The sequence below is a fragment of the Mandrillus leucophaeus genome, unplaced genomic scaffold, assembly GCF_000951045.1.
Source record: "Mandrillus leucophaeus isolate KB7577 unplaced genomic scaffold, Mleu.le_1.0 Scaffold119, whole genome shotgun sequence".
Classification (NCBI taxonomy): Eukaryota; Metazoa; Chordata; class Mammalia; order Primates; family Cercopithecidae; genus Mandrillus; species Mandrillus leucophaeus.
This window is the reverse complement of record NW_012100209.1, coordinates 1,292,178-1,316,112: the sequence shown is the minus strand read 5'-3', so window position 1 is coordinate 1,316,112 and position 23,935 is coordinate 1,292,178. Positions and strand designations below refer to the sequence as shown.

The 23,935-nt window shown below is 33.7% G+C and overlaps 1 protein-coding gene across 2 annotated transcripts in view; it reads left to right on the top strand.

Annotated features, from left to right (window-relative positions):
- Positions 1 to 23,935, top strand: part of RICTOR (RPTOR independent companion of MTOR, complex 2) — an 83,863-nt gene that overhangs the window by 37,889 nt on the left and 22,039 nt on the right. For both annotated transcript variants that reach the window (XM_011966126.1, XM_011966120.1), the window contains exons 6-20: positions 1,139 to 1,308; positions 4,510 to 4,577; positions 7,604 to 7,671; positions 11,329 to 11,411; positions 14,848 to 14,935; positions 15,457 to 15,547; positions 15,659 to 15,725; positions 16,183 to 16,263; positions 18,000 to 18,100; positions 19,851 to 20,016; positions 20,309 to 20,410; positions 20,529 to 20,575; positions 22,300 to 22,435; positions 22,852 to 23,051; positions 23,505 to 23,631. In XM_011966126.1, the coding sequence (XP_011821516.1) occupies positions 1,139 to 1,308; positions 4,510 to 4,577; positions 7,604 to 7,671; positions 11,329 to 11,411; positions 14,848 to 14,935; positions 15,457 to 15,547; positions 15,659 to 15,725; positions 16,183 to 16,263; positions 18,000 to 18,100; positions 19,851 to 20,016; positions 20,309 to 20,410; positions 20,529 to 20,575; positions 22,300 to 22,435; positions 22,852 to 23,051; positions 23,505 to 23,631 (1,595 nt within the window). The remainder of the gene's footprint in view (positions 1 to 1,138; positions 1,309 to 4,509; positions 4,578 to 7,603; positions 7,672 to 11,328; positions 11,412 to 14,847; positions 14,936 to 15,456; positions 15,548 to 15,658; positions 15,726 to 16,182; positions 16,264 to 17,999; positions 18,101 to 19,850; positions 20,017 to 20,308; positions 20,411 to 20,528; positions 20,576 to 22,299; positions 22,436 to 22,851; positions 23,052 to 23,504; positions 23,632 to 23,935) is intronic.

The following is a 23,935-nucleotide window of genomic DNA, read 5'->3' as shown; positions in this document are numbered from 1 at the left end:
TGGCCAGGATGGTCTCCATCTTTTGACCTTGTGATCCACCCGCCTCAGCCTCCCAAAGTGCTGGGATTACAGGCATGAGCCACTGCACCTGGCCAAACCTACAAATTTCTTATTATGTAACTAGCATTTTATGTACATGTACACAAATACACATATACTTAGATAGATAGATAATTAGAAGGCTACTTTGTTAGCATTCAAGAATATTTATCTCAAATCAACAATCAATGCTATTCTTAATGGTGAATTTCTACAAATACCACATCCTTGTAACTTAGCCAAAATAATAAAATATGTGTATATATTGGAAAGGAGACAGTATTACTTTGTAGATGGTATCTTCTATATAAAAAAATCTCAAGTAAAAACCAACTTAATTTTAGGTAGTAGGACTATGTGAAAACAGATTTGACAGATTTTTGTGTTTCAGCAATAATCAGTAATTAGAAAAAGCAATACTATGTTTAAAGTAGAAAAAATATATAAGACAAATTTTATAAGAACTGTGTATGACTTGTTTGTGTGTTTGGGGAGTACTTTTGACTTTGTCAAATTGATTCTTAAGAAGATACAACTAATCTGTAAGGGTACAAATGAGAACGGTGGTGGCCTGTGCAGTGGAGGAGGACTCACTGGAAAGTAATGTGAGAGATCTTTCTAGGATAATGAGAGTTCTGTATGTTGAGTGGACATCTTTGGAGCAAGAAATTTCTGAGCTCAAAATTACTAAACTGTGTGTTCTGTGTGTGTGTTTAATAAAAATATAGAGAAATGAAATATACCATTTTAAACAAAATCTGAAATTAAATCACAGATGAAAGATTTGAGACAGATAAATGGCTAATATCCCTACCTTATAAAGAACTCCGTGCAATTGATAGGAAAAAAAAGCCATTCCAGTATTATATGGACAAAGGGTATGAAAAGACAATCCAAAGATATTTTAAAAATCAGGTTTTGGGGAAGTATATTCAGTGACTCTTTATCCACTTGTCCTTTTATCTACCTGTTCTTATAAATGTTGTTATTAGAAAGTTTTTCAAGTCAGAAAGGCAATTAAGTTTTAAAGCCCAGATTTTTTATTACTTTTAATAATTACCCCAAATATAATATGTTAAGTTTTTCTCTTTTATTTTAGCACTTCAGAATCCAGAGGTGGTGGCCCTTCGAGGTGGACTAAACACCATCTTGAAAAATGTGATCGATTGCCAATTAAGTCGAATAAATGAGGCCCTAATTACTACAATTTTGCACCTTCTTAATCATCCAAAGACTCGACAGTATGTGCGAGCAGATGTAGAATTAGAGGTAGGAACTTTAATATTCTTTTCTAGTTTTAAAATATGATTATAAGTGTATACTTTTACTTTGAAGTATTAAATTCTATAGATGCAGTACCACATTAATTATCAAACCTAAATTAGCCGAGACCGATTTGTTCCCAGCTCTATTTTACAGATCATTCAGTTTGGACTGAATTGAAAACATTACTCTTAATAATATTTCATCAATGTGTAAAGTAAATTTTATTTTTGTATTATATATGAAAAGTTTATGAACCAAATTAGAGTACAAAGAAAGTTACGTAAGAAATTTACCTATTTAAGATTACCATTTGCTTTTAAGGCCGTCAGTACATTGTGAATAGCTCCCGCTAATTATACAATATGAAACCTACTAAAATTTCTGAAGTTGGAAGCACTTTGTTAGCAGCTAATTATATCTACTAGAAAGAAAGCGTATATGTATATTTTGTAAATACCTTTTAAATTTTTTATGATTCAAGTAGGGTTTATTACAGTTAGTCAAAAGTAATAAGGCTACTGTATACTTTTCTTTATAAGAAAGTATGTAGGGGAGGTTGGAACAGAATTATGCACTATATTATAGTTTCTTCCTGTGCATGTATTGCATTATTGTCTTTTGAATATTTGGAGTCAGTTTAAATCAAGGATTTGTTTGTATTTAGGTATGAAATCATATGTGATATAAATGATTGATTGTCCCCTAATTTGTTTTTCCAAATCATTTTTTAAAACTTAAGTGTTCTGTTTTTATCAGGACTATTTTTAAAAATGCTTCACGTTATAAAATTGACATCAGCCTATATTATTAACTAACAGTGTTAGTAAAATATTCTTAGTAAGTGATTTCAAGTACATTATTCATTGGAATCCTATGGGAATAAACTGGCACTGTTGATATTTTATAATTTGTTTAGCTTTATTTTTTTTCTTATCAAGTAAGAAAACTATAATTTTAAAATTAGATGAATAAAAGATAATATGTATTGGCTCTGTGTTTTGTTTTTTGTTTTGTTTTGAGATGGGGTCTCACTCTGTTGCCCAGGCTTAAGTGTAGTGGCACGATCATGTCTCACTGCAGCCTAGACCTCCCAGACTCAAGCGATCCTTCCATGTCAACCTCCTGAGTAGCTGGGACTATAGGCATGTACCACCACCCCTGGCTAATTTTTGCATATTTTGCAGAGACGGGACTTTGCCATGTTGCTCAGGCTGGTCTTAAACTCCTGAGCTTATGCAATCCACCCACTTCAGCCTCCCAAACTGCTGGGCTTACAGGTATGACCCATTATGCCCAGCCAGCTGCGTTTTTATTCCTATATATCATACAGTGGATTAGCAAAGCCTTTATATAAATGAAACAAACCTCAAACACAGGAAAACCAGAGATCTGCTTAGTCTTACCAAAATTGCATTGTAGCCTCAATTTAACTTAGTTGGGCATTAGAATAAGGTAATCAGTCCCCTTAATCTACCTGTCTAGCAGAGGAAAGAATAAACCATCTTGAGTGGGAGATAACATCACGTGGAGCCTTTTATAAAGTGCACATTCAATCAGAAATTAGTCATTTAAAAAGACATGACTGTATGACTGAAAACCCAAAAGAAAAAAAAATCCATAGAAACATGCTTGCAGGTAATTCAGATAGAGGAAAAAGACATTAAAACAACCCCAATTAATTTGTTCAAGAAGATAAATAAAATACATGAAATAATGGAGAATTTCACCATATAATTGAATATGTGAAAAGAATCAAATGGAAATTCTAGTACTGAAAATATGATATCTGGAATTCAGAGCACAATGAAATTAAAATTCAGTTTGAACAGGAAGATATTATTAGTAAACTGAAAGAGAAGTCAATAAAAATATCCAAGGGTAAAACAAAAATAATGTTAATTCACACACAGTAAAGCACAGAGAGAAAAAAGAAAGAAAATTGAACAGCACAAAAGGGATAAAACATAATTGCAGTCTTTGGAGAGAAAAAGTTGGCAGAAGCAAAGATCCAAAGAGACAGTGGCCAAAACTTTGTTTCTAAAACTGATAAAGCTTCATGTTATAAAGCTCAGAAAACAAATGAGATAATACATAGGGAGGAACTGAGCTCTCTTGCCAACAATCAGCACCTTGTGAGTGACACTTCTTGACGCAGATCCTCTAGCTCCAGTCAGGCCTTCAGATGACTACAGGCTTGGCTAACACTTGGACTGAAATCTTATGAGACCTTGAGCCATAACCATATAGCCAAACGTCTCCTAGATTCTTAAGTCACTGAAACTGTATACATTAATAAGTATTATTGTCAAAAGGAGACATAAAGAAAGGCTAAAGGTAATCCTCAGTTGAAAGGAAAATGACCCAAGACAGAGAAATGCAGGAAGGAATGAAGAGCACCAGAAAAAGTAAATATATGACGATTTAAGAGTCATGACTGTTAAAAGCAATTATTAATCTCTTATATTTTAAATTATATTTAGAACTAAAATTCATGTCCACAGTAATGCCGAAGACAAGATGGGAAGGTTGTTAATAAAATATAGTAGTTCTAAAGTAGCCGGTAATCCCAGCTACTCTGGATCCTAAGGTGGGAGGGTTGCTTGAGCCCAGGAATTCAAGGTTGCAGTAAGCTGTGATCACACTACTCAGTACACCTTAGTCTGCACAGTAGAGTAAGATCCCATCTCTTAAGTTTTAAAGTAATGAGTTATTTTAGCAAGGTTGCTGAATACAAGCAACAACACACAAAAATAATTTGGATTTTCTTTATACCAGCAACAAAAGGAACATGCAGTTCATTAATAGAACTATTTAAATTTTCAAAGACAGGCAAAACTAATTATAGCGTCAGAAGTCAAGATGGTTATCTTGGGATAGATACTGATTGTGACTACAAAGGTATAATAGAGCTTTGAGGATGCCTATAATGTTTTCTTTAGTACTAGTTACATGAGTGTGCTCAGTTTGAGAAAATGAGTTTTAGATACATATTAAACCTCAGTTTAAAAGTTCAGAACTTCAATTTGTACATTAAAAAAAATCACCCAACATATTCCCCGATGATGAGTTAGAAGAAATAAGTCCCTCAGGCAGTAAACCCATTAAAGATAGAGAGAAATGGAATGAATTTTAGTTTGTTACAGAAAGGACGCATTTTAAAATAAAGACTTTTCTTCTTCTTCCTTTTTTTTTTTTTTTAAATAGAGAATTTTAGCACCCTATACTGATTTTCACTACAGACATAGTCCAGATACAGCTGAAGGACAGCTCAAGTAAGTAATATTGGTTCCTAATAATTTTTAGATAATGTATATGTTAATACTAAAGCTTTTAGGTTTGCGTGATTGCATATACAGCCAGAGAAATATGAGTTTAAATAATTTTTTTATTTTATAGAATTATGTTGCATTTCTCTCATAATTTACTGTGGTTTAAAAAATTTAAAGCTTTGAGAAATGTAAAGAATAATTTCTTATTTCAAAAAATATATGGTAGACTGTGACAGAAACCAAGGTCATTATTTTTGTATTGTATATATTTTAGCATAATTACATTGAAAAACTAAAAGAATGAAATAACAGTAAGTAGTACAATGAAGAGTGACCTTAACTTACTGAGTCAGCAGAATGATGTAATATGTAGACTTCTGAGAGTAAGCTTAATACAGAAATTAATGAGAGTAGAGTAAAGATTATTATCTAGAAATGAGAGTATCATTTTCAGGGTGTTTTTGGAGAGAAAGGCACATGTTCACTAGGTATTTGGAGATAACTTTAAACTAATTTAGGGATCAAATAAAGCACTCTGTAAAGATTTTGCAAATGACACATTTCCATTAAATGTGTTATCTAGTGTTTTTCTGGTAGACTTTATTGCACTTCAATTAGTTTGTTGTCCGCATAAACTTACTGTGATACATAGTATAGGTTTTTAAATTCCTCCCTAAATTTTATAACATTGCCAGGGAAATGTTTTTCATTTTTCCCCCCGCGTTAAAAATAGTGATTTCTGTAATCCTAGCACTTTGGGAGGCCAAGGCAGGTGGACAGCCTGAGGTCAGGAGTTTGAGACCAGCCTGACCAATCTGGTGAAACCCCGTCTCTACTAAACAATACAAAAACAATTAGCTGGGCATGGTGACATATGCCTGTAGTCCCAGCTACTCTGGAGGCTGAGGCAGGAGAATTACTTGAACTCGGGAAGCGGAGGTTGCATTCAGCTGAGATCGTGCCACTGCACTCCATCCTGGGCGACAGAGCGACACTCTTGTCTCAAAAAAAAAAAAATTAGTGGTTTCATACCTTTAGTCACATCTGTCATTGTGAACTCAATTATCACACCCTAACATACCATGATCTACTTTAAGCTAAGAGATCCAAGTAGACGTCCTCTAAGACTTCTCAGACTTATTCTTGCAAACTTTAGTTATGAATTGGAATTTGTAAGGCCCTTTTTTGGCTTCTTTAAAATACAGACATTCTCTTATTGACGGAGAGTATATGAGTTTTCTGTTGCTGCACACCAAATAACAATAAGCATGATGGCTTAAAACAATACCAGTTTATTAGATTACAGTTTGATAGGTCAGAAGTCTGGCTCAGCTCTTTCCTGGAGGCTCTGGTGAAGAATCCATTTCCAAGGTCATTCAGATTGTTGAGAAAATTTAGTTTCTTGCTACTGCACAACTGCTATGCCTTTTTCCTTACTGGCTGTCAGCTGGGGCCACTTTCACCTTCTAGAGGCCTCCCACATTCCTCGGCATGTGGTCTCCTCCCTCTGCAAAGGCAACAATGCTAGAATCTTTCTAGTGCCTTCAGCCTCTCTGACTTTTTCTTTGACCAACAGCTAGAGAAAGCTCTCTAATTAGATCAAGCCTGCTATATGATGTATACCCTGTCTTATGCTCTCCTAGACAATATAATATAAACATAGTCACAGTCATAGCAGTGATATCTCATCATGTTCACAGGACCCAGAGATCAGGTCATGGAATCTTGGGATAGGGCCATTTATAGAATTCTGCATATGATGATGGACAATAGGCAAACCTAGATATTTTTTAGAGTTGGGAAGGTGGAGCTATTCTATCAGAATCCTTCCTTTCCTGTTTGATTCTATACTTTCTTCTGAGTTTCTGGAGTATATAGGCAGGTAGATATCAGGCCTGTAAATAAGGGTACATTATGACCAGGGAACAGGGAAATGACTGATTTTTAAAATATTACAAATTTAATAGGTTAGAGATGGATTACCAGACAGTCTATGTATGTCACCAGCTTTTTCAAGAGAAAGAGTGCTGAAAGCTTAACACAGGTGTCTGATTCTCCCTTCCAAGCCACCCCTGCCCCCATTTTCATTTCTGTTATTTTCTCATTTTAACTGGTGCTGCATAGCTTAGTCTTTTTCTTTGAGCTTTTCAATCCATTTTTATAGACTATGTAATTGCTCACTAATATCTAATTAGATTTTCTGTCATTGCTCTTTATTCCTTCTACTTTTTGTTGCTGTTTTTCCCAGTTCTGTGATTTTCTGTATGCTCACAACCATTAAGAATTTAAGCAGGAAAGATAAAAAAAAAAGGTGGCACAGGAAAAAAGGGACAATCGACAGGGTAGACATGACAGTTGGAGTGACATGAATAAAGAGACACAAAATTGCTATTAAGTATTGAAACTGGCCATAAGCCAACCATGAAAAATGTTTAACAGATATAAAAAATTCAATTGCTTAATTAATTGTCAAAACTATTATAGAGGAATGAATAATGGACACAGTTGGGTACATATTGTCAAGGAAGAAAGTAGCTGGTGATGTTAATATGTAGTTATTTCATAACATTTCAGTGACTATGTTGTTGAACTTGCTTGTTGGAAACGTTCAAATAAGTTTAGAGCAAAGATTGTGAAGTAAAGAGTGCGTGTGATTAAAATTAAGAGGTTTATGTGATAATTTTCTTTGCTAAGGGGCAGCCTAGTACCACAGATGCTTATTAAGCAGACTTAATGCTTAATTAAATCTTATCTATGAGTAGCTTTCAGAGAGAGCAGGAATGTAGAACTGAGTAGAAAAGCAGAATTTATGACTTAAACGATGTTGTGAATTTAAGTTCAAAGTCAGTTTATAATTGGCTGATTTGCTTTAGTGTAGATCTGATCTTTGTATTTTTTAATGTCTTGTTTTAATTTTATGTGTAAATGTTTAAACATTAATGATAGCTCTTATGATTTAGTAGCAGGAAAAAACTCATTTTAACATTTTATTTCATTGATTCTCCCCCCTGCCCCCCCACCCCCAACAGAGAAGACAGAGAAGCACGATTTCTAGCCAGTAAAATGGGAATCATAGCAACATTCCGATCATGGGCAGGTAGGTTACTCTACATTGCTTTATAACATTCAAGAAGAAAAACTAGACTGCTTTTTCAAATGTTAAATTATTATTGTAGCATCTAATTCAGATGCTAATCTAGTCTTACTTTGTGTGTTATTATTAGAACCAAAGGAATTCATATAAAATTATTAAAATATGGTGAAGAAAATTTGTAATAGTCAATAGGAATTAGCTAATATTATGATCAGTATATACATATTTATTAATTATTTGCCAGTCACTGTGCTAATGATTACCTGGGCAATTAAAAAAAAATTTAAGCATGATCTTTACCAAAATAACCTACAAAACTTGAGTGTTAGCTGTATATGTAACTTAAGTTTGTTACTTAAAAGTACAATGTAGTGTCATAAATACAAAATAAGCAAGATAGGTCATTAATAGTTCCAAATTTCTTCAGAATAGTGATTGTACATGTTTTATCTTTCCATGGAATAAAAAGTAAATACTATTTTTAAAATAATACCACCACTAAATGTGTTGTTAATAACATTGGGTTTTTGCCGTTAAGAGTAATTGAGAGTAATGGCAAAAACCGCAATCACTTTTGTACCGAATGTATTGATTATCTTCTTCCTTCTTGATTTTGTATTATTGTGAAGGGGTAGCATGGAAAAGAAGTAGCAATAAGCCAAAAAAAAAGGAAATTCACCTAAACATTTCTGTGAACCTAGGTAACCCTAACTTACAAATACCTTTTCCATACAAATGTTTACTCCAGCCATTTGTATGGAAGGGCCACTTGGCCCCTAACCAGTATGTTTCCAGGGATTTTCTCTGTTCTCTTAGCAGCTTGGTAAAAAGCTCTGCCTTCTATACCTCATAAATGCCTATTTTCCTTATGCTGATGGACAACCATAGGATTCTGTGATGACACAACAGTCATACATACTTTTTAAAAATACTTCATCAGCTCCCCAGTACTTTGTTTTCTGTAGTTACAGTCATCTTCCTTTACCACTCTTCAGCTTCCTTGTCATTAGAGCTGTTTGTATCTTACCAAAAAAATCAATTCTATCCTACATCCTAGCTACTATCTCCTTATTCTTCCTACATACAGACTCTACGCTTCCTGTAATGATTTCTGTTTCTGCCAGTCTCTTTCCTTATTGCTCTTAAATATTCTTTCTACTGTGTTTCAATTTCCCCTGGAGCTGTTTTATACTGATTCATCATTAGAAACTTAGAGGGGTGGGGCCGGGTGTGGTTGCTCATGCCTGTGATCCCAGCACTTTGGGAAGCCAAGGTGGGTGGATTACCTGAGGTCAGAGATTCGAGATCAGCCTGGCCAACATGGTAAAACCCTGTCTCTACTAAAAATACAAAAATTAGCCGGGTGTGGTGGCGGGCGCCTGTAATCCCAGCTACCTGGGAGGCTGCAGCAGGAGAATCGCTTGAACCCAGGAAGTGGAGGTTACAGTGAGCCGAGATTGCGCCAGTGCACTCCAGCCTGGGCGACACAGCGAGACTCCGTCTCAAAAAAAAAAAAAAAAAAAAGAAAGAAGGAAACTTAGAGGGGTGGGAGTCTTCTACCTTTCTATTGAAGTAAGAAGAGAAATATCATAATTACAAGTTAAAATCTTGAAAGCATTTATCTCATGGAAATAACTTCCTAAATAATATTTATATTCTGTAGTACTGTTTATAAGTTAAATAAACTTTTGTGTACTTGTAACATTATTTCTTTGATGTATTTCCAGTTCCAAATAACTGACTGAAAAATGATCTTTTAGAACACATTTTTTAATGAGATGCAATAACAGCCTGTTTTCCATATTAGCAGAGTACCATCTTTTGAGACTATATCTTATCTGTAATTTCTCAAACTACTATCAGACATCAAAATTTGCGAAATACTATTTTGATACTTTAAGCAAATAAGCTTATCTAGTATGTTTTAATTTGAATTTTGATCCTGAATCTAAAGAGAACATAGAGACTGTTCATAAATAATCTGTATGCTTAGCTAGAAGTACAGGGAACTTTAGAGTCCTATAAGACATTTTAAAGAATGTTTTCTCTAACATGTCATGAAAAATTTGAAACATACATAAAAATTGAAAAAAACTATACAGTGAGCACCCATATACTTCCACCTAGATTTTACTGTGTTTGCTGTAGTATGTATCTGTCCATCTGTCCATCCCCCTGGGCATTCATCAGTCCATCTATGTTATTCTAATATATCTCAAAGGAAGTTGCAGACGTAGTCCTCTTCACTCCTGAACACTGCAGCATGCACATTATTAACAGAATTAGATGTTTGTTTATGGTCCTGATTTGTTTTCGGAGGGAGAGATTTGAGGTAAATTTATGTAGAGTGAAATGCACACATCATTAGTCTACTGTTTGATGCATTTTGACAAATGCTTACACCTTTGTAATTCAAACCCTTTTCAATGTATAGAACATTATCATTGCCCTAGAAAGTTCTCTTATACTCTTTCCTAGTCAGTTTTTGACTCAGTACTCCCAAGGAGGAACACCATTATTTTTGTGGCTTAGTGTTGCCTATTCTGAAACTTAATATTAGTGGAATCATACTGATACAAAGGCTTTTTTGTAAGACTTCTTTCACTTGACATAATGATTTTGATACTCATTTATGTTATTGTATATATAAGTAATATGTTCCCCTTTTTTACTAAGTAATATGCAATGAACATTTCAGTTTTTGTTGGGTTTTTTTTTTTTTTTTGCCCTTCTCCTGTTACGGAACATTTGACCTGTTTCTAGATTTGACTATTCAAAGCCCCTTTATCAAAGATAAAGCTTCTTTGAGCAATTTTATACAAGCTTTTTTTGTGGACATGAGTTTTTATTTCTCTTGAGTAAATACCTAAATGGAATTGCCGGGTCTGAGAGTGGATGTATGTTTGTGTCCATGAGAAACTGGCAGACTTTTTCCCAAAATACTTACACTGTTTTATACTCCCATCGTCAGTGTATGTGAGTCCCAGTTGTTCTGCATCCTTGTCAGTATTTGGTGTTGTAAGTCTTTAATTTTAGCCATTCTAGTAGGTATATTTTGGTTTCTTGTTATTAATATAGTTTGCATTTCCTCAATGACTAATGATATTGAGCATTTTGCATGTGTTTATTGGCTATTCATACATCTTTTGTGACATGATTTTAATGTTTAAAATTGTTCAACTTAGTTCTGTAACTTAAAAATTTTGAATCATATAATTTATTTGAAGTCTATTGCTTATTGTGCATTCAGTATATTTTAGAATTGAACTTCTAAATAATAAATGCCAAGTAGAGTTTTTCACTTTAAAGTGAGGAGCATAAAAGAGGGGAGACAGACCATTGTCTTATTTTCTCCCATGTTCTTACTCCCAGAGAAGCGTTCATCAGGCAGTCAGACTCATGAACTTTTTGGATATGAAACAGATACTGAAGATGGAATTTAAGTGATGAAATTACTGGTAATCTCTAATCAGTAGAGAAATACGGAGTATGCTTCAAATATATTTCAGTTATATAATAGCTCTTATGATGGCCAAATAGTATCATAGATAATCATATAATTTTGCCTGGAAAAATGTAACAGATTTTATATTATACCTTGCTATCGAAATTTTTTTGAAATTCATGTCAGTGATTTTTTTTTCTTTATATCCTCTTTAGGTATTATTAATTTATGTAAACCTGGAAACTCTGGGATCCAGTCTCTAATAGGAGTACTTTGCATACCAAATATGGAAATAAGGGTAGGTAAAAGTTACTAGGATTGTTTCATTCCTGGACCTTTAACAGTGGGAATTAATTATAAAACAAAAATTATTTCAGGTGATGCTATTTCCTCATTAGTTGTTGATCTATATCATATTTTTAAAGTACACAAGTACATATTTACTACTTAGTTAAACCCTAAATATAATAGGAATCATTTAAAATATTGCTGTTGTTAGGAATAATGGCTGTATTAAAAATTGAGTCGAGACCGGACATGGTGGCTCACACCTGTAGTCCCAGCACTTTGGGAGGCTAAGGCATGTGGATCACCTGAGGTCAGGAGTTCTAGACCAGCCTCCTCAATATGGTGAAACTCCGTCTCTACTAAAAATACAAAAAATTAGCCAGGCACCTGTAATCCCAGCTACTCAGGTGGTGGGTGCCTGTAATCCCAGCTACTCAGGAGGCTGAGGAAGGAGAATCGCTTAAACCTGGGAGGTGGAGGTTGCAGTGAGCCAAGATCGCAGCATTGCACTCCATTCTGGGCAACAAGAGCGAAACTCCATCTCAAAAAAACAAAAGTTGAGTTGAAAATATGAACTTAATTATGCTTTATTCATTAAAACAATGTAAACAACACACACGGGCATTCTCACTATAAAAGGTTCAAGCACTACAGACTACATTTAACAAAAAGTAAATGTATTTATGCTTTCTAACTTATGTTTTGTAATATGTGGTGAGATTTTATTTTAATGATGGTGGTTTTGATTAAAATGGAGTTGTTAATATTTCTATATTTATTAGATATATTTCTAAATTATTTGTAAGAATTTGTAATATACAGTAAAATTGAATTTGAAGGAAAAGATAATTCTTAAAGTGATTTTTTTCCTTTCTCCTTAAATGTTTTTATTTGTTTTAATTTTGTTTCTTCCTTTTGCGCTTCCTTATATGAACCAAACCTGGAGCTGAAAAATATTATTAGAAAATATTAGCCAGGTGTGCCTTGTTTAAATGTGAAATAAAAAGTATTTAGATAATGGAAATGAAAGGATATGATTATAAATGGAAAGATTTGTAAGCAGGTAACAAACTGTTGAGGTAACTCACTTCTTACCCTGTAGGTGGATAAAGAACATGGTCTTTGGAGAGTCTGACCAAGTGAGGTTTAACCTCTGGTTTTATTTATTTTTTTGTTAGCTCCATGACCTTGGGAAAATTGCTTTTTTGCACAATTAGGTTAATGAAAAATTTAATGACTAGATTAAGTGGTGTATGTCGTAGTAAGCATTTAGTCATCCCTTCTCTAATATAGGCCTTACACAGTTTCAAAATATGGTATAGTCATGCATTGGTTAATGATAGGAATATATTCTAAGAAACTCACTGTTAGATGATTTCATCCTGTGAACATCCTAGAGTACACTTACACAGACCTAGATGGTATAGTCTACTACATACCTAGGTTATGTGGTATAGCCTATTGCTTGTAAGCTGCAAACCTGTATAGCATGTTACTGTACTGAGTACTGTAGGCAGTTGTAACACAATGAAATTCGGGTATCTAAACATCTAAACATAGAAAAGGTACAATAAAAATACAGTATAAAAAATTAAAAATACTGGCCAGGCACAGTGGCTGATGCCTGTAATCCTGCACTTTGGGAGGCCGTGGCGGGTGGATCATGAGGTCAGGAGATCGAGACCATCCTGGCTAACACGGTGAAACCCTGTCTCTACTAAAAATACAAGAAACTTAGCCGGGCGGGGTGGCGGGCACCTGTAGTCCCAGCTACTTGGGAGGCTGAGGCAGAATGGCATGAACCCAGGAGGCGGAGCTTGCAGTGAGCCGAGATCGCGCCAATGCACTTCAACCTGGGCCACAGAGCACAGCACCTATATAGGGTACTTACAGTGCATGGAGCTTACGGGACTAATAGTAGCTCTGGATGAGTCAATGCATGAGAAGTGAGTGAATATTAAGACCTAAGACATGACTGTACACTACTATAGACTTTACAGACTTGTACACTTAGGCTACATTTATTTTACTAAAATTTCTTTTCTTCAAAAATAATTAACTTTAGCTTACTGTAACCTTTTTACTTTATAACTTTCAAATTTTTTAAACTTTTGACTTTTTTGCAATAATATTTACCTTAAAACACACATTGTGTAGGTGTACAAATTTTTTTTTGGTTTTAATATCCTTATTCTGTAAGATTTTTGTTTTTTAATTTTTTTTCTTTTTAAACTTTTTTGTTAAAAACAAAAACACAGGCCAGGCGCAGTGCCTCACAACTGTAATCCCAGCACTTTGGGACGCCAAGGCAGGCAGATCACCTGAGATCAGGAGTTCGAGACCAGCATGGTCAACATGATGAAACCCCATCACTACTAAAAATACAAAAATTAGCCGGGCGTGGTGGCAGGTGCCTGTAATCCCAGCTACTCGAGAGGCTGCGGCAGGAGAATCGCTTGAATCCGGGAGGCGGAGGTTGCAGTGAGCCGAGATCGCGCCACTGCACTCTAGCCTGGGAGACAAGAGTGAGACTTTGTCTCAAAAAAAAAACCCAAAAAAAACCACACACACACACGCGCACACACTAGCCTAGGATCATCAGTATCACTGTCTTCCATCTCCATACCTTGTCCCACTGGAATGTCTCCAGGGGCAGTATACATGAATGAAGCTGTCATCCTCTGTGATAACCATGTCTTGTTATGGAATACCTGCCTGAGGCTGTTTTACAGTTAACCTTTTTTTTTTTTTTTTTTGTAAGAGACAGTGTCTTGCTTTGTCACCCAGGCTAGAGTGCAGTGGAATGATCATAGCTCACTGCATCCTCAAACTTCTCAAATCAAGTGATCCTCTTGCCCCAGCCTCCCAAGTAGCTAGGACTACAGGAACGTGCCACCACACCCAGTGAATTTTTAAATTTTTTGTAGACATGGGGTTTCACTATTTTCCTACTCTCAAAATTCTGGCCTCCAGCAATCCTCCCACCTTGGCTTCCCGAAGTGCTTTTTTGTTTTTTTTTTATAGTATAGGAGTACACTCTACGATAATGATAAAAGGTATAGTAAATAGGTAAACCAGTAACACAGTCATTTATTATCAAATATTATGTAATTGTACATAATTCTATATATAATACTTTTAAACAACTGGCAGTGCAGTGAGTTTGTTTACTCCAGCATCACCACAAACAGTTGAGTAATATTGCCCTGTGACAGACAATATGACTGCTACAGTTTCACTAGGCAATAGGAATTTATCAGCTTCATCATAATCTTAGGGAACCACCATTGTATATATGGTCCATCATTGACTAAAATGTTGTTATATGGCATGTCATTGTATTAACAGTTCTGTTTTTATCATTTTTAAAATTGTGTGACTAGGACATTTAAAAATTTTGAAGTGTTTCATAAAAATAAATGAGGTGTATTTGTTTGCTAATTTAGCGAGGTCTACTTGAAGTGCTTTATGATATCTTTCGTCTTCCTCTGCCTGTTGTGACTGAGGAGTTCATAGAAGCATTACTCAGTGTAGGTAAGTATTGAAGTACATTTGTATCTTTTCATATATTGTAATTTTTATTTAATGGAGACAAAGTTCCTAAAAGGAGAAATAGTAAATATTGAACACCATTTTCTTTTCTTGCTGCATAATTGTGGCAGGAAATTAATATAAAAATAAAACCTGGAATTCCTAAGACTGAGAAATTTTAATTTCTTCTTTATCACTTTGGCTCTTAGAGCAATTAAATTAATAGGAATGGGCCAACAAAGGAAGAGAGGAGACAGTAAGAAACCTATGTAATCCTCAGATTATCTAATTCTCATCTTACATTATTTGAGTCAAATGACTTAAGGTACCGAAGTCCCAAAATAAAGGAAATTAGATCTGCGTATATTTACTTAACTAGTTTTTGTTTTTATCTTTTTAAATGTATGGTATTTAACCAGCACTTTTTAAACTTCTTTGTAGCCTGGCTAGCTGATGATTTTATACTCATCTGAAATGTTTCAGTGATATCTAATCTTTTCCTTACCATATTTTAACTATTTTAGATCCTGGGAGGTTCCAAGACAGTTGGAGGCTTTCAGATGGCTTTGTGGCAGCTGAGGCAAAAACTATTCTTCCTCATCGTGCCAGATCCAGGTAGAATTTAAATATAAAAAGGATTTCAATTTATTAGAATTAGGGTTTTTATGTTAGACTGTATAATCTGTGAAACTTTATTTAAATTGTTTCTCTGCTGTTTTTTTCCAGACCAGACCTCATGGATAATTATTTGGCATTGATACTCTCTGCATTTATTCGTAATGGACTTTTAGAGGTAAGACTTATAAACCTTATTTTATTCCATTTGGTTTATTTTCTCTAACAGATTCTTTCAGACCAGCCTTGGTGGCTCACGTCTGTAATCCCAACACTTGGAGACGCCAAGGCAGGTGGATCGCTTGAGGCCAGGAATTCGAGACCAGCCTGACCAGCATGGTGAAATTCTGTCTTAACTAAAAATACAAAAATTATCCACGCATGGTGGCACACCCCTGTAATCCCAGCTACTCGGGAGACTGAGGAATGAGAATTGCTTGAACCCAGGAGGCAGAGGTTATACTGAGCCGAGATCTTGCCATTGCACTCCAGCCTGGGCAACAGAGCAAGACTCTTGTCTCACCCAAAAAAAAAAAAAAAAAAAAAAAATTTGCAGATTGAAAAATAAATCTGATGCATAAATGTTTTCATATGTATTATTTTGCAACAGTGATGTTATCTTTTTATTTTCAAAGGGCCTAGTTGAAGTGATAACAAACAGTGATGATCATATCTCAGTTAGAGCTACCATCCTTTTAGGAGAGCTTTTACATATGGTAAGTTTAGCAACTTCTGATTATATGTTTCATACCTTTAATGTTTGAATTTATAAAACGGGTTATTTTAATAGTGTTGCTTTGTATTATCTCAAAAAAATAAATTTGCATTTTTTATTAATGTTTATCTTTGCATTACAAAAAGCGTTTGGTACTATATCCTGAGATAGATACATATGTGCACGCGTGCACATGCACACACACACATATTTCTATTGGTTTTGTAAATGGAATAAGTATACAACATACAAAGTACTGAAATGTTGATTTTTACACTCAGTTTCAAAGTTGCCATTTTCATCTTGTAAATCTTAATTGATCTCAGAAAGACTTCCTAAGAAGCAAGAAACTGCAAAACTATGGATACTACTTCAGTCTGCTAAGAATGTACTTGATATGTGGTAGTCAGTGCCTGAATTTTAGAAAGCTTTGTGCAGAAGCTTTAAATATAGTCTTGGTTGAGCATTATAGTCTTTCCTAGAAACTTGTAGTTTGAGGTTCAGAAGATGGGTTGTTTTTTTTTCTTTTCACCATGATTTTGTGATTACAGTAACTTTTGGAAAGTAGGAGCTAGGAAAGACTTGACAATTCTTTACTCTCAGCAAATCAGTCGATGAGAGATCCCTGATAGTTTGCAAGGTAGGAATTTATATTTTTAGATTACTTACTAGTTAGTAAAATACAAAATAAAAAGAACCATTTAAAAAAAAAAAAAAAACTCATTGAGGAAAAATTGATTCTATGGCAAATCTTTTGAAATTATGTCACAGTTTGCTATTTTTAGCAGATGTTTTTTGTTTAGGTTTTTCTTTCTTGATCTCTTCCCCTCCTCCCCACCCTTTTTCCCCTTTCATAGGAACTGGGCTATGTGAGTGAGGTAAAGAGCATTAAGTAGAATTTAATTTAACTGTCTTTTTTTAAATAAGTGAATTATTTAGCTGCTTGCTCTGTTCTTTTTTGGCCCATCTGTGAAAAAATTATGTAGTGTCAGAGGCTTTCAGGTCTGATTATTTGTCTTTTAATTCTTAAGATATCATTTCCTATTCAAGAATACCAATACTCAGAGTTATTTGCATTTATATGAAGGAATCTGTACATTTTATCTTTTTCCCTTGTCCCATACCCAGAATTCTGTAATTCTCTTGAAATAAAAGAGTTGGTTATTTTGCTTATTATTCTTAAATTTTCTGCCTTCCACATTTGATTGATGTACTTGTCTTCATTGATAGCTGGTTGGGTGGTGAGGTTTTTGTTTGGAAAGTAGAATTAATATTCCTTATTTTAAAGATTATGGCATATGGGACAAACCTATTTTGTGATAGTAGTTTTTAAACTTAAAGTCAACTCATAAATTTGGATATGGCATCTAGCATTTGACATGTTATTTTAAACATAACTTAGGTTGAGTCCTGTAATGTTTTGACATATAATCCCTTCTGGTCATTTAAGAATTGAGTTTAATTGGGTATCACTTGAAAACCATATTATTATAATAAAGAATCGATGAAACTTAATGGTTATGTTAATATAATATGTGTATCTTTATATTTCATCCATGTTGAAAGTATTGTAGATAGGATAGAAATATAAATAAGCATGTATTGGGGAAAATAAGAATTTTATGAATAAAACCTCAGAATTTGTAATAGTCTTGAATACAGCATTATGTGCAGATAATCTGTAACAAACTATTTCTACTTCTGAAAACTCATGTAAAATGTTATACTTCATTTTAGGCAAACACAATTCTTCCTCATTCACATAGCCATCATTTGCACTGCTTGCCAACCCTAATGAATATGGCTGCATCCTTTGATATTCCCAAGGAAAAGAGACTGTAAGTTATCAGAGCTTTAGCAGAGTTTTTGTTTAATATATTTAATATTGAATTAGATTATTGTCTCTTTAAAAAAAATAGTACGGATAGGTTATGCTGGGAAATTCTTTTAAGGAATTTGCTAAAGAAAAAACAGTTCTAAAAATATTTAATTTGTTTTTTAGGCTACAAAATACTAATAGTGTAATAAAATCACTTTTTTTCTAGCATGTTTGTAGACAAGGACATAGAATTGTTATCATATTACTAAAAATGTTAGCTAAGAGTTTTTTGGACTCCTTTACGTCGTGAGCAGCAATTCTGGCTCTTTTTTTTTATGTCTATGAACTATTTCAAATTAAAGCTTTACAATATTAATATATTCTTTTATTTGCATGGTTAAAAATGTTGGAATTTAGTAACAAGTACTACTGGGCCACATAGCAGTAAGCTGAACTCTTACTACTGAAGGAGATATTGCAGACATAGAATTTACAAACAAACTTATGGTAATACAACTATAGCTCTGCTGGAATTCCAGTGCTAATAATAAAACATATAAAAGGCAATGATGGAAGGGCTCAATTGGGAAGTGCTAGGAGGAACTTAGTTTTACTTGGCAGAGATTATATCTAAGCTAGGAATGTCTTTTTGTGGTCGTTATCTTTTTTATTTTGTTATTATGATCAGAAACATATTTTTTTGTTTTTTTGCTTGATGTTAGCAAATGGAGTTTTTTAGCTATTCAAAATTTATGTATTTTTGTTAAGAGTTACAGTACATTTTTGAAAAGTTTACTTAGCTTTAATAATAAAGTACACTGAATAATCTATTAATTTTCATTCTGCCATTGGAAATACTGTTTAACAGACCAGAGTTGTCCTATAAACTGAGGGCATTAGGAGTCATCTCAGTTCTGTCTGTAGGCTTATATCAGTAATAGTAGCTTTTAGCTTTTATATTAGTAGTTTCATGATGGAAGAATGTACTTTCCCAGTACCTGATAGACCTAAACTCTGGGTTAGATTATGGCCACAAATTCCAGGGTTCATCAGTAATTCAGATTTATCTCCAGAATTCCAGTAAGAATAGTCATCTTAAAATAGTTTTATCTTTAGCCCAATAAGCTTTCTTTATTAATAAATACTTGCCAGTCAGCGCATCCCAATGTTTAAAAATTCTACTTACTAGAAATTCTGAAGGTGAGAGTTGCTACCATATTCTTCAAAATGGCACTTTTATGTACCACAAAGAATTAAATATAGTTTATAAAAATACACCATTTACAATTACAGACCAATGGTGGAAAATAGAGACTGTTCAGTTGATACTGGGATCATTGATTATCCATATGGGAGTACAGTGAAATTATTTCAACCTCATATCATAAACAAAAATAAGTTTCAGGTGGATTAAGGATTTATATGTGAAAAGCAAAGCTTTAAAAAAAACTTTGATAAGAAAATATAGAAAACCAGGTTTCTGACCTTGTAGGAGTTCCTAAAACCAATATACAAAAAATACCTACCACCATAGAAGAAAAGTATAGTAAGTACATGTTCAATTGAGTCTAAATAATCAGTGTGTCTTTATATAAATCAGTAGTGTTGTTTATTTTTTGTCTTTGTCTCTCCAAATTTGATGAAATAATTTACTTTATCAATAATAATTTCTAGCCTTGAACTTACGTAAGCTTTAATAATTTACCAAGGTAATCTTTTAAATTATGTTGGTCTTGCTACTGTATTCATTGAATTGTTTTTCTCATTAGGCGAGCCAGTGCAGCCTTGAACTGTTTAAAACGCTTCCATGAAATGAAGAAACGAGGACCTAAGCCTTATAGTCTTCATTTAGACCACATTATTCAGAAAGCAATTGCAACACACCAGAAACGGGATCAGTATCTCCGAGTTCAGAAAGATATATTTGTTCTTAAGGTGCTGACATGAAATCATGATTTTCAGCTTAAACACAACATCTTAATTCCTTAACCATTGGATTTTAGTATCCATGTATTTGAGTTTGCACTTTTCTTCATGCATATGAATTTTCAGATGGCTTCTGAGTTTTATAATTTAGAGATGGGTTTTTATAACTTTAAAGTTAAAAAAAAACCTTGATGTATCCTTAAATGGAAAAACTGCCTTTCAGTTTTTCAAATTTGAACTTAGTTTTCTGATATGAGGACGGTTTGCCTTAATTTTTCTTATTACTTTCTGATGATTTTAGGATACAGAGGAAGCTCTTTTAATTAACCTTAGAGACAGCCAAGTTCTTCAACATAAAGAGAATCTTGAATGGAATTGGAATCTTATAGGGACCATTCTTAAGGTATGAAAAGATACTTCATGGCAATGGCTTGTCTTTAATTTTATTATTAATTATAACATAATTACATGTTTGAGAATTGATAAGTACATATGTAATATAACATATTATGTTTTTCTAGTGGCCAAATGTAAATCTAAGAAACTATAAAGATGAACAGTTACACAGGTATGTAAGAACTATTTTGCATTTAAATTTAAAGAACTTAAATAAGGATATTAGGCCTAATGCCTGCTAAAATATGTAATAATTTTAAAGACATATACATACATTTTAACAATGTCTCTTCAGTAGATACATTCATATATTTTTTAATATAGTCTTATTTTATAACCAAAACATATTAGCAAATTCTTTTTCTAGTTGTTTACATTCTGCTTTTAGTTTTGGAATAGATAAAGTAGTTGAGATAAAAGTTTTTCGAATTGGGGTAATATCAACTGTGTAGTGGGTCTTAGCCCTAACATATAAGGATGATATAAGGACTTATATTTTTAATATACAGCTTTTATTCCTGTTTGACTTTGGAATTATCCATTATAACTGCTGTTTACTTTCTCCTTAACCACACCTTCCATAACTCGTGCAGATGTTTGTAGCGTGAAGAGCACTTGAAGCTACTATGCTGTTCTTCATTATACCCGTATGTTTTTACTCCTGAGTTTAGACTAACCAGCTATTACTACTGATCTCAGAAAGAGGTCCTTAGTATGTTCAAGAAATTCATGTCATTAACATTATTATTTGATTGCATTCTCTATTCATGATATGTAACCTAATATCTATAAAAGTTTTAAGAAATATAGATAACTTGTAAATTGCACTGAAATAAAAAAGCATAGTACTAACTTTTTATATTCCTTGAGAACACAGATGATGTCTTACTCAACTTTGTTTTCCCAGCTCCTGGATTGGACACCTCTATTGGATTGAATTGTAGTGCACTACATTGAACTGAACTAAATTCAATAGAAGCTTAGAACATAATGTTGAAAGATACAATGTTAAAAGATCATAAATTATGTTTATAAATTCATTGGCCTAAATTGCAACTTTTGTGCTTGACCTTTTGCCTAATTGTGAAAAACCAACAATATCATAGTGTAGTATCTTACAATTATCTTAACAATAGGACATTTTTGAGCCATGGGACAAAGTTCTTCATGAATACAATAGAAGAAAATTTAAGTTCAGGTGGCATCCTCATTTATCCAGTTTTATATTCTAGCTACATTAAATCTTCATTCATCCGGCCAGCATCTTTCTTCTACTTTATTTCTTCTAACCATCTCACCATAAAATTCTTACTCCACAGAGATATTTTTTAAAATGAAGGTTTTTTTGTTTGTTTGGTTTTTGGGTTTTTTTTTTTTTTTGGTATGAAATGCTGCTATAAATAACGCCTGAGACTGGATAATTTCTATAAAGGAAAGAGATTTAATTGACTCACAATTCCACATGGCTAGGGAGGCCTCAGGAAACATAATTGTAGCAGAAGGGGAACCAAACATATCCTTCTTCATACGGCAGCAGGAGAGGGAAGTACAGAGCATAGGGGGAAAAGCTGCTGATGAAACCATCAGATGTGAGAACTCACTCACTGTCACGAGAACAGCTTGAGGGTAACCGCCCCCATAATCTTATCTCCTCTCATGAGGACCCTTTCATGACATGTGGGGATTATGGGAACTACAGTTCAAGGTGAGATTTGGGTGGGGGCACAGCCAAATCATATCATGTACCAAACACTTTTAATACATCTCTTGCCATTTATCCCAATGGGTCAGACCCAAAACATATTCTGAAAGCCTTATTATGTCATGAGCAAAGGTTAAGATTCTAAAATAATTGCTTCATTTCTTACCTTGTTGCTACTTGTGTTTTGATTTTAGGTTTGTACGAAGACTACTTTATTTTTACAAGCCCAGCAGTAAATTATATGCCAACCTGGATCTGGATTTTGCCAAGGCCAAACAGCTCACAGTTGTAGGTTGCCAGTTTACAGAATTTCTTCTTGAATCTGAAGAGGTGAGCATTCTGAATATTTTCCAGAGCAAATGTTTTCTATTGAATTTGCTTCCCTTCCCCTCCCTCTGTTTCCACCTTCTGTTTTGCTTTCATTTCTGAATATGCATAAGCTGTATTTGGAAACATAGGAAATGATCCCAGACCTAGAGTTGAATCCGGACTTAGTCACTAGTTGTGAGACTGGGCAAGTTATCTGCCCTCTGGAAGACCTGGTTTACTCTTCCGTAAAATGGAGAATAATATCATCTCCATGCAGCATTGTGTTGAAGCAGATTAAAAAACAGCAGGTACTCACTGATTGATAGCTGCTATTGGTAACTTCATCATTATTAAGTTTTTGTACTTGATTGAAGTCGATTTTCTAATTACAGATTTTGAATGCTTTTCTCACAGTATTACAATGTATTTACTTTTAGGATGGGCAAGGTTACTTAGAAGATCTAGTAAAGGATATTGTTCAGTGGCTCAATGCTTCCTCTGGAATGAAACCTGAAAGAAGTCTTCAAAATAATGGTTTATTGACCACCCTTAGTCAACACTACTTTTTATTTATTGGAACACTTTCTTGCCACCCTCATGGAGTTAAAATGCTGGAAAAATGCAGTGTATTTCAATGGTGAGCGTTCCTAAATTTTGTTGCAATATATACATAAACTTTATTTTTAATGTAGTTAGATATGGTATGCTTTTTAGTCTGTGTACATGTGTTTGGTTAAGTTTTGTTTTAAATTAGCATTATCTTTGCTTTAATATTCTTTTTTACATGATACTTGTTATTAAATGCTTTCTTTCCAAAAAGCTTGTTTATATTAGGAATTTTTAAAATATACATTGAACTGTCTTTATGCTCGTCCCACTCCAGCATTCAAAATAGTAACTATGTGTGATGATTGATATGTTCATTGATTGTGGTAATTTTCACAATGTATGTGTATATCAAATCAAGTTGTACACCTTGAATAATACAATTTTTATTTGTCATTTATACTTCAGTAAAGCTGGAAAAAATATTTGTTTAATGCATCAATATAGTAATTTCTTTTAACCTTTCTTCTTCTTTTTTTTTAAGTCTCCTTAATCTTTGCTCCTTGAAAAACCAAGATCACTTGCTAAAACTTACTGTTTCCAGTTTGGACTATAGCAGAGATGGATTGGCTAGAGTCATCCTTTCCAAAATTTTAACTGCAGCTACTGATGTAAGTATAATATAGCCAGTAAAACTATTTCTATAAACAATTAATTTGCTACTTTATGAATTTTGGGCTAAGTAGAATTAATTTTAAATTCTAAGAATATGATATGGAAATTGAGTTTACTTTAAAATTTTAGTTTCTCCAAGGAACTCCATATAGTACTCATATTTTTATATCACAGAGAAGCTGCTAGATAGAAAGGGAAGTATTTTATTTTACAAGAACCACAAAAGTATTCGTATCAAGGGCTAGACCACCAATTCCAGTCATTCTTCCCTTTTCAAGTAGCAGGACTCTCCCAAAATAA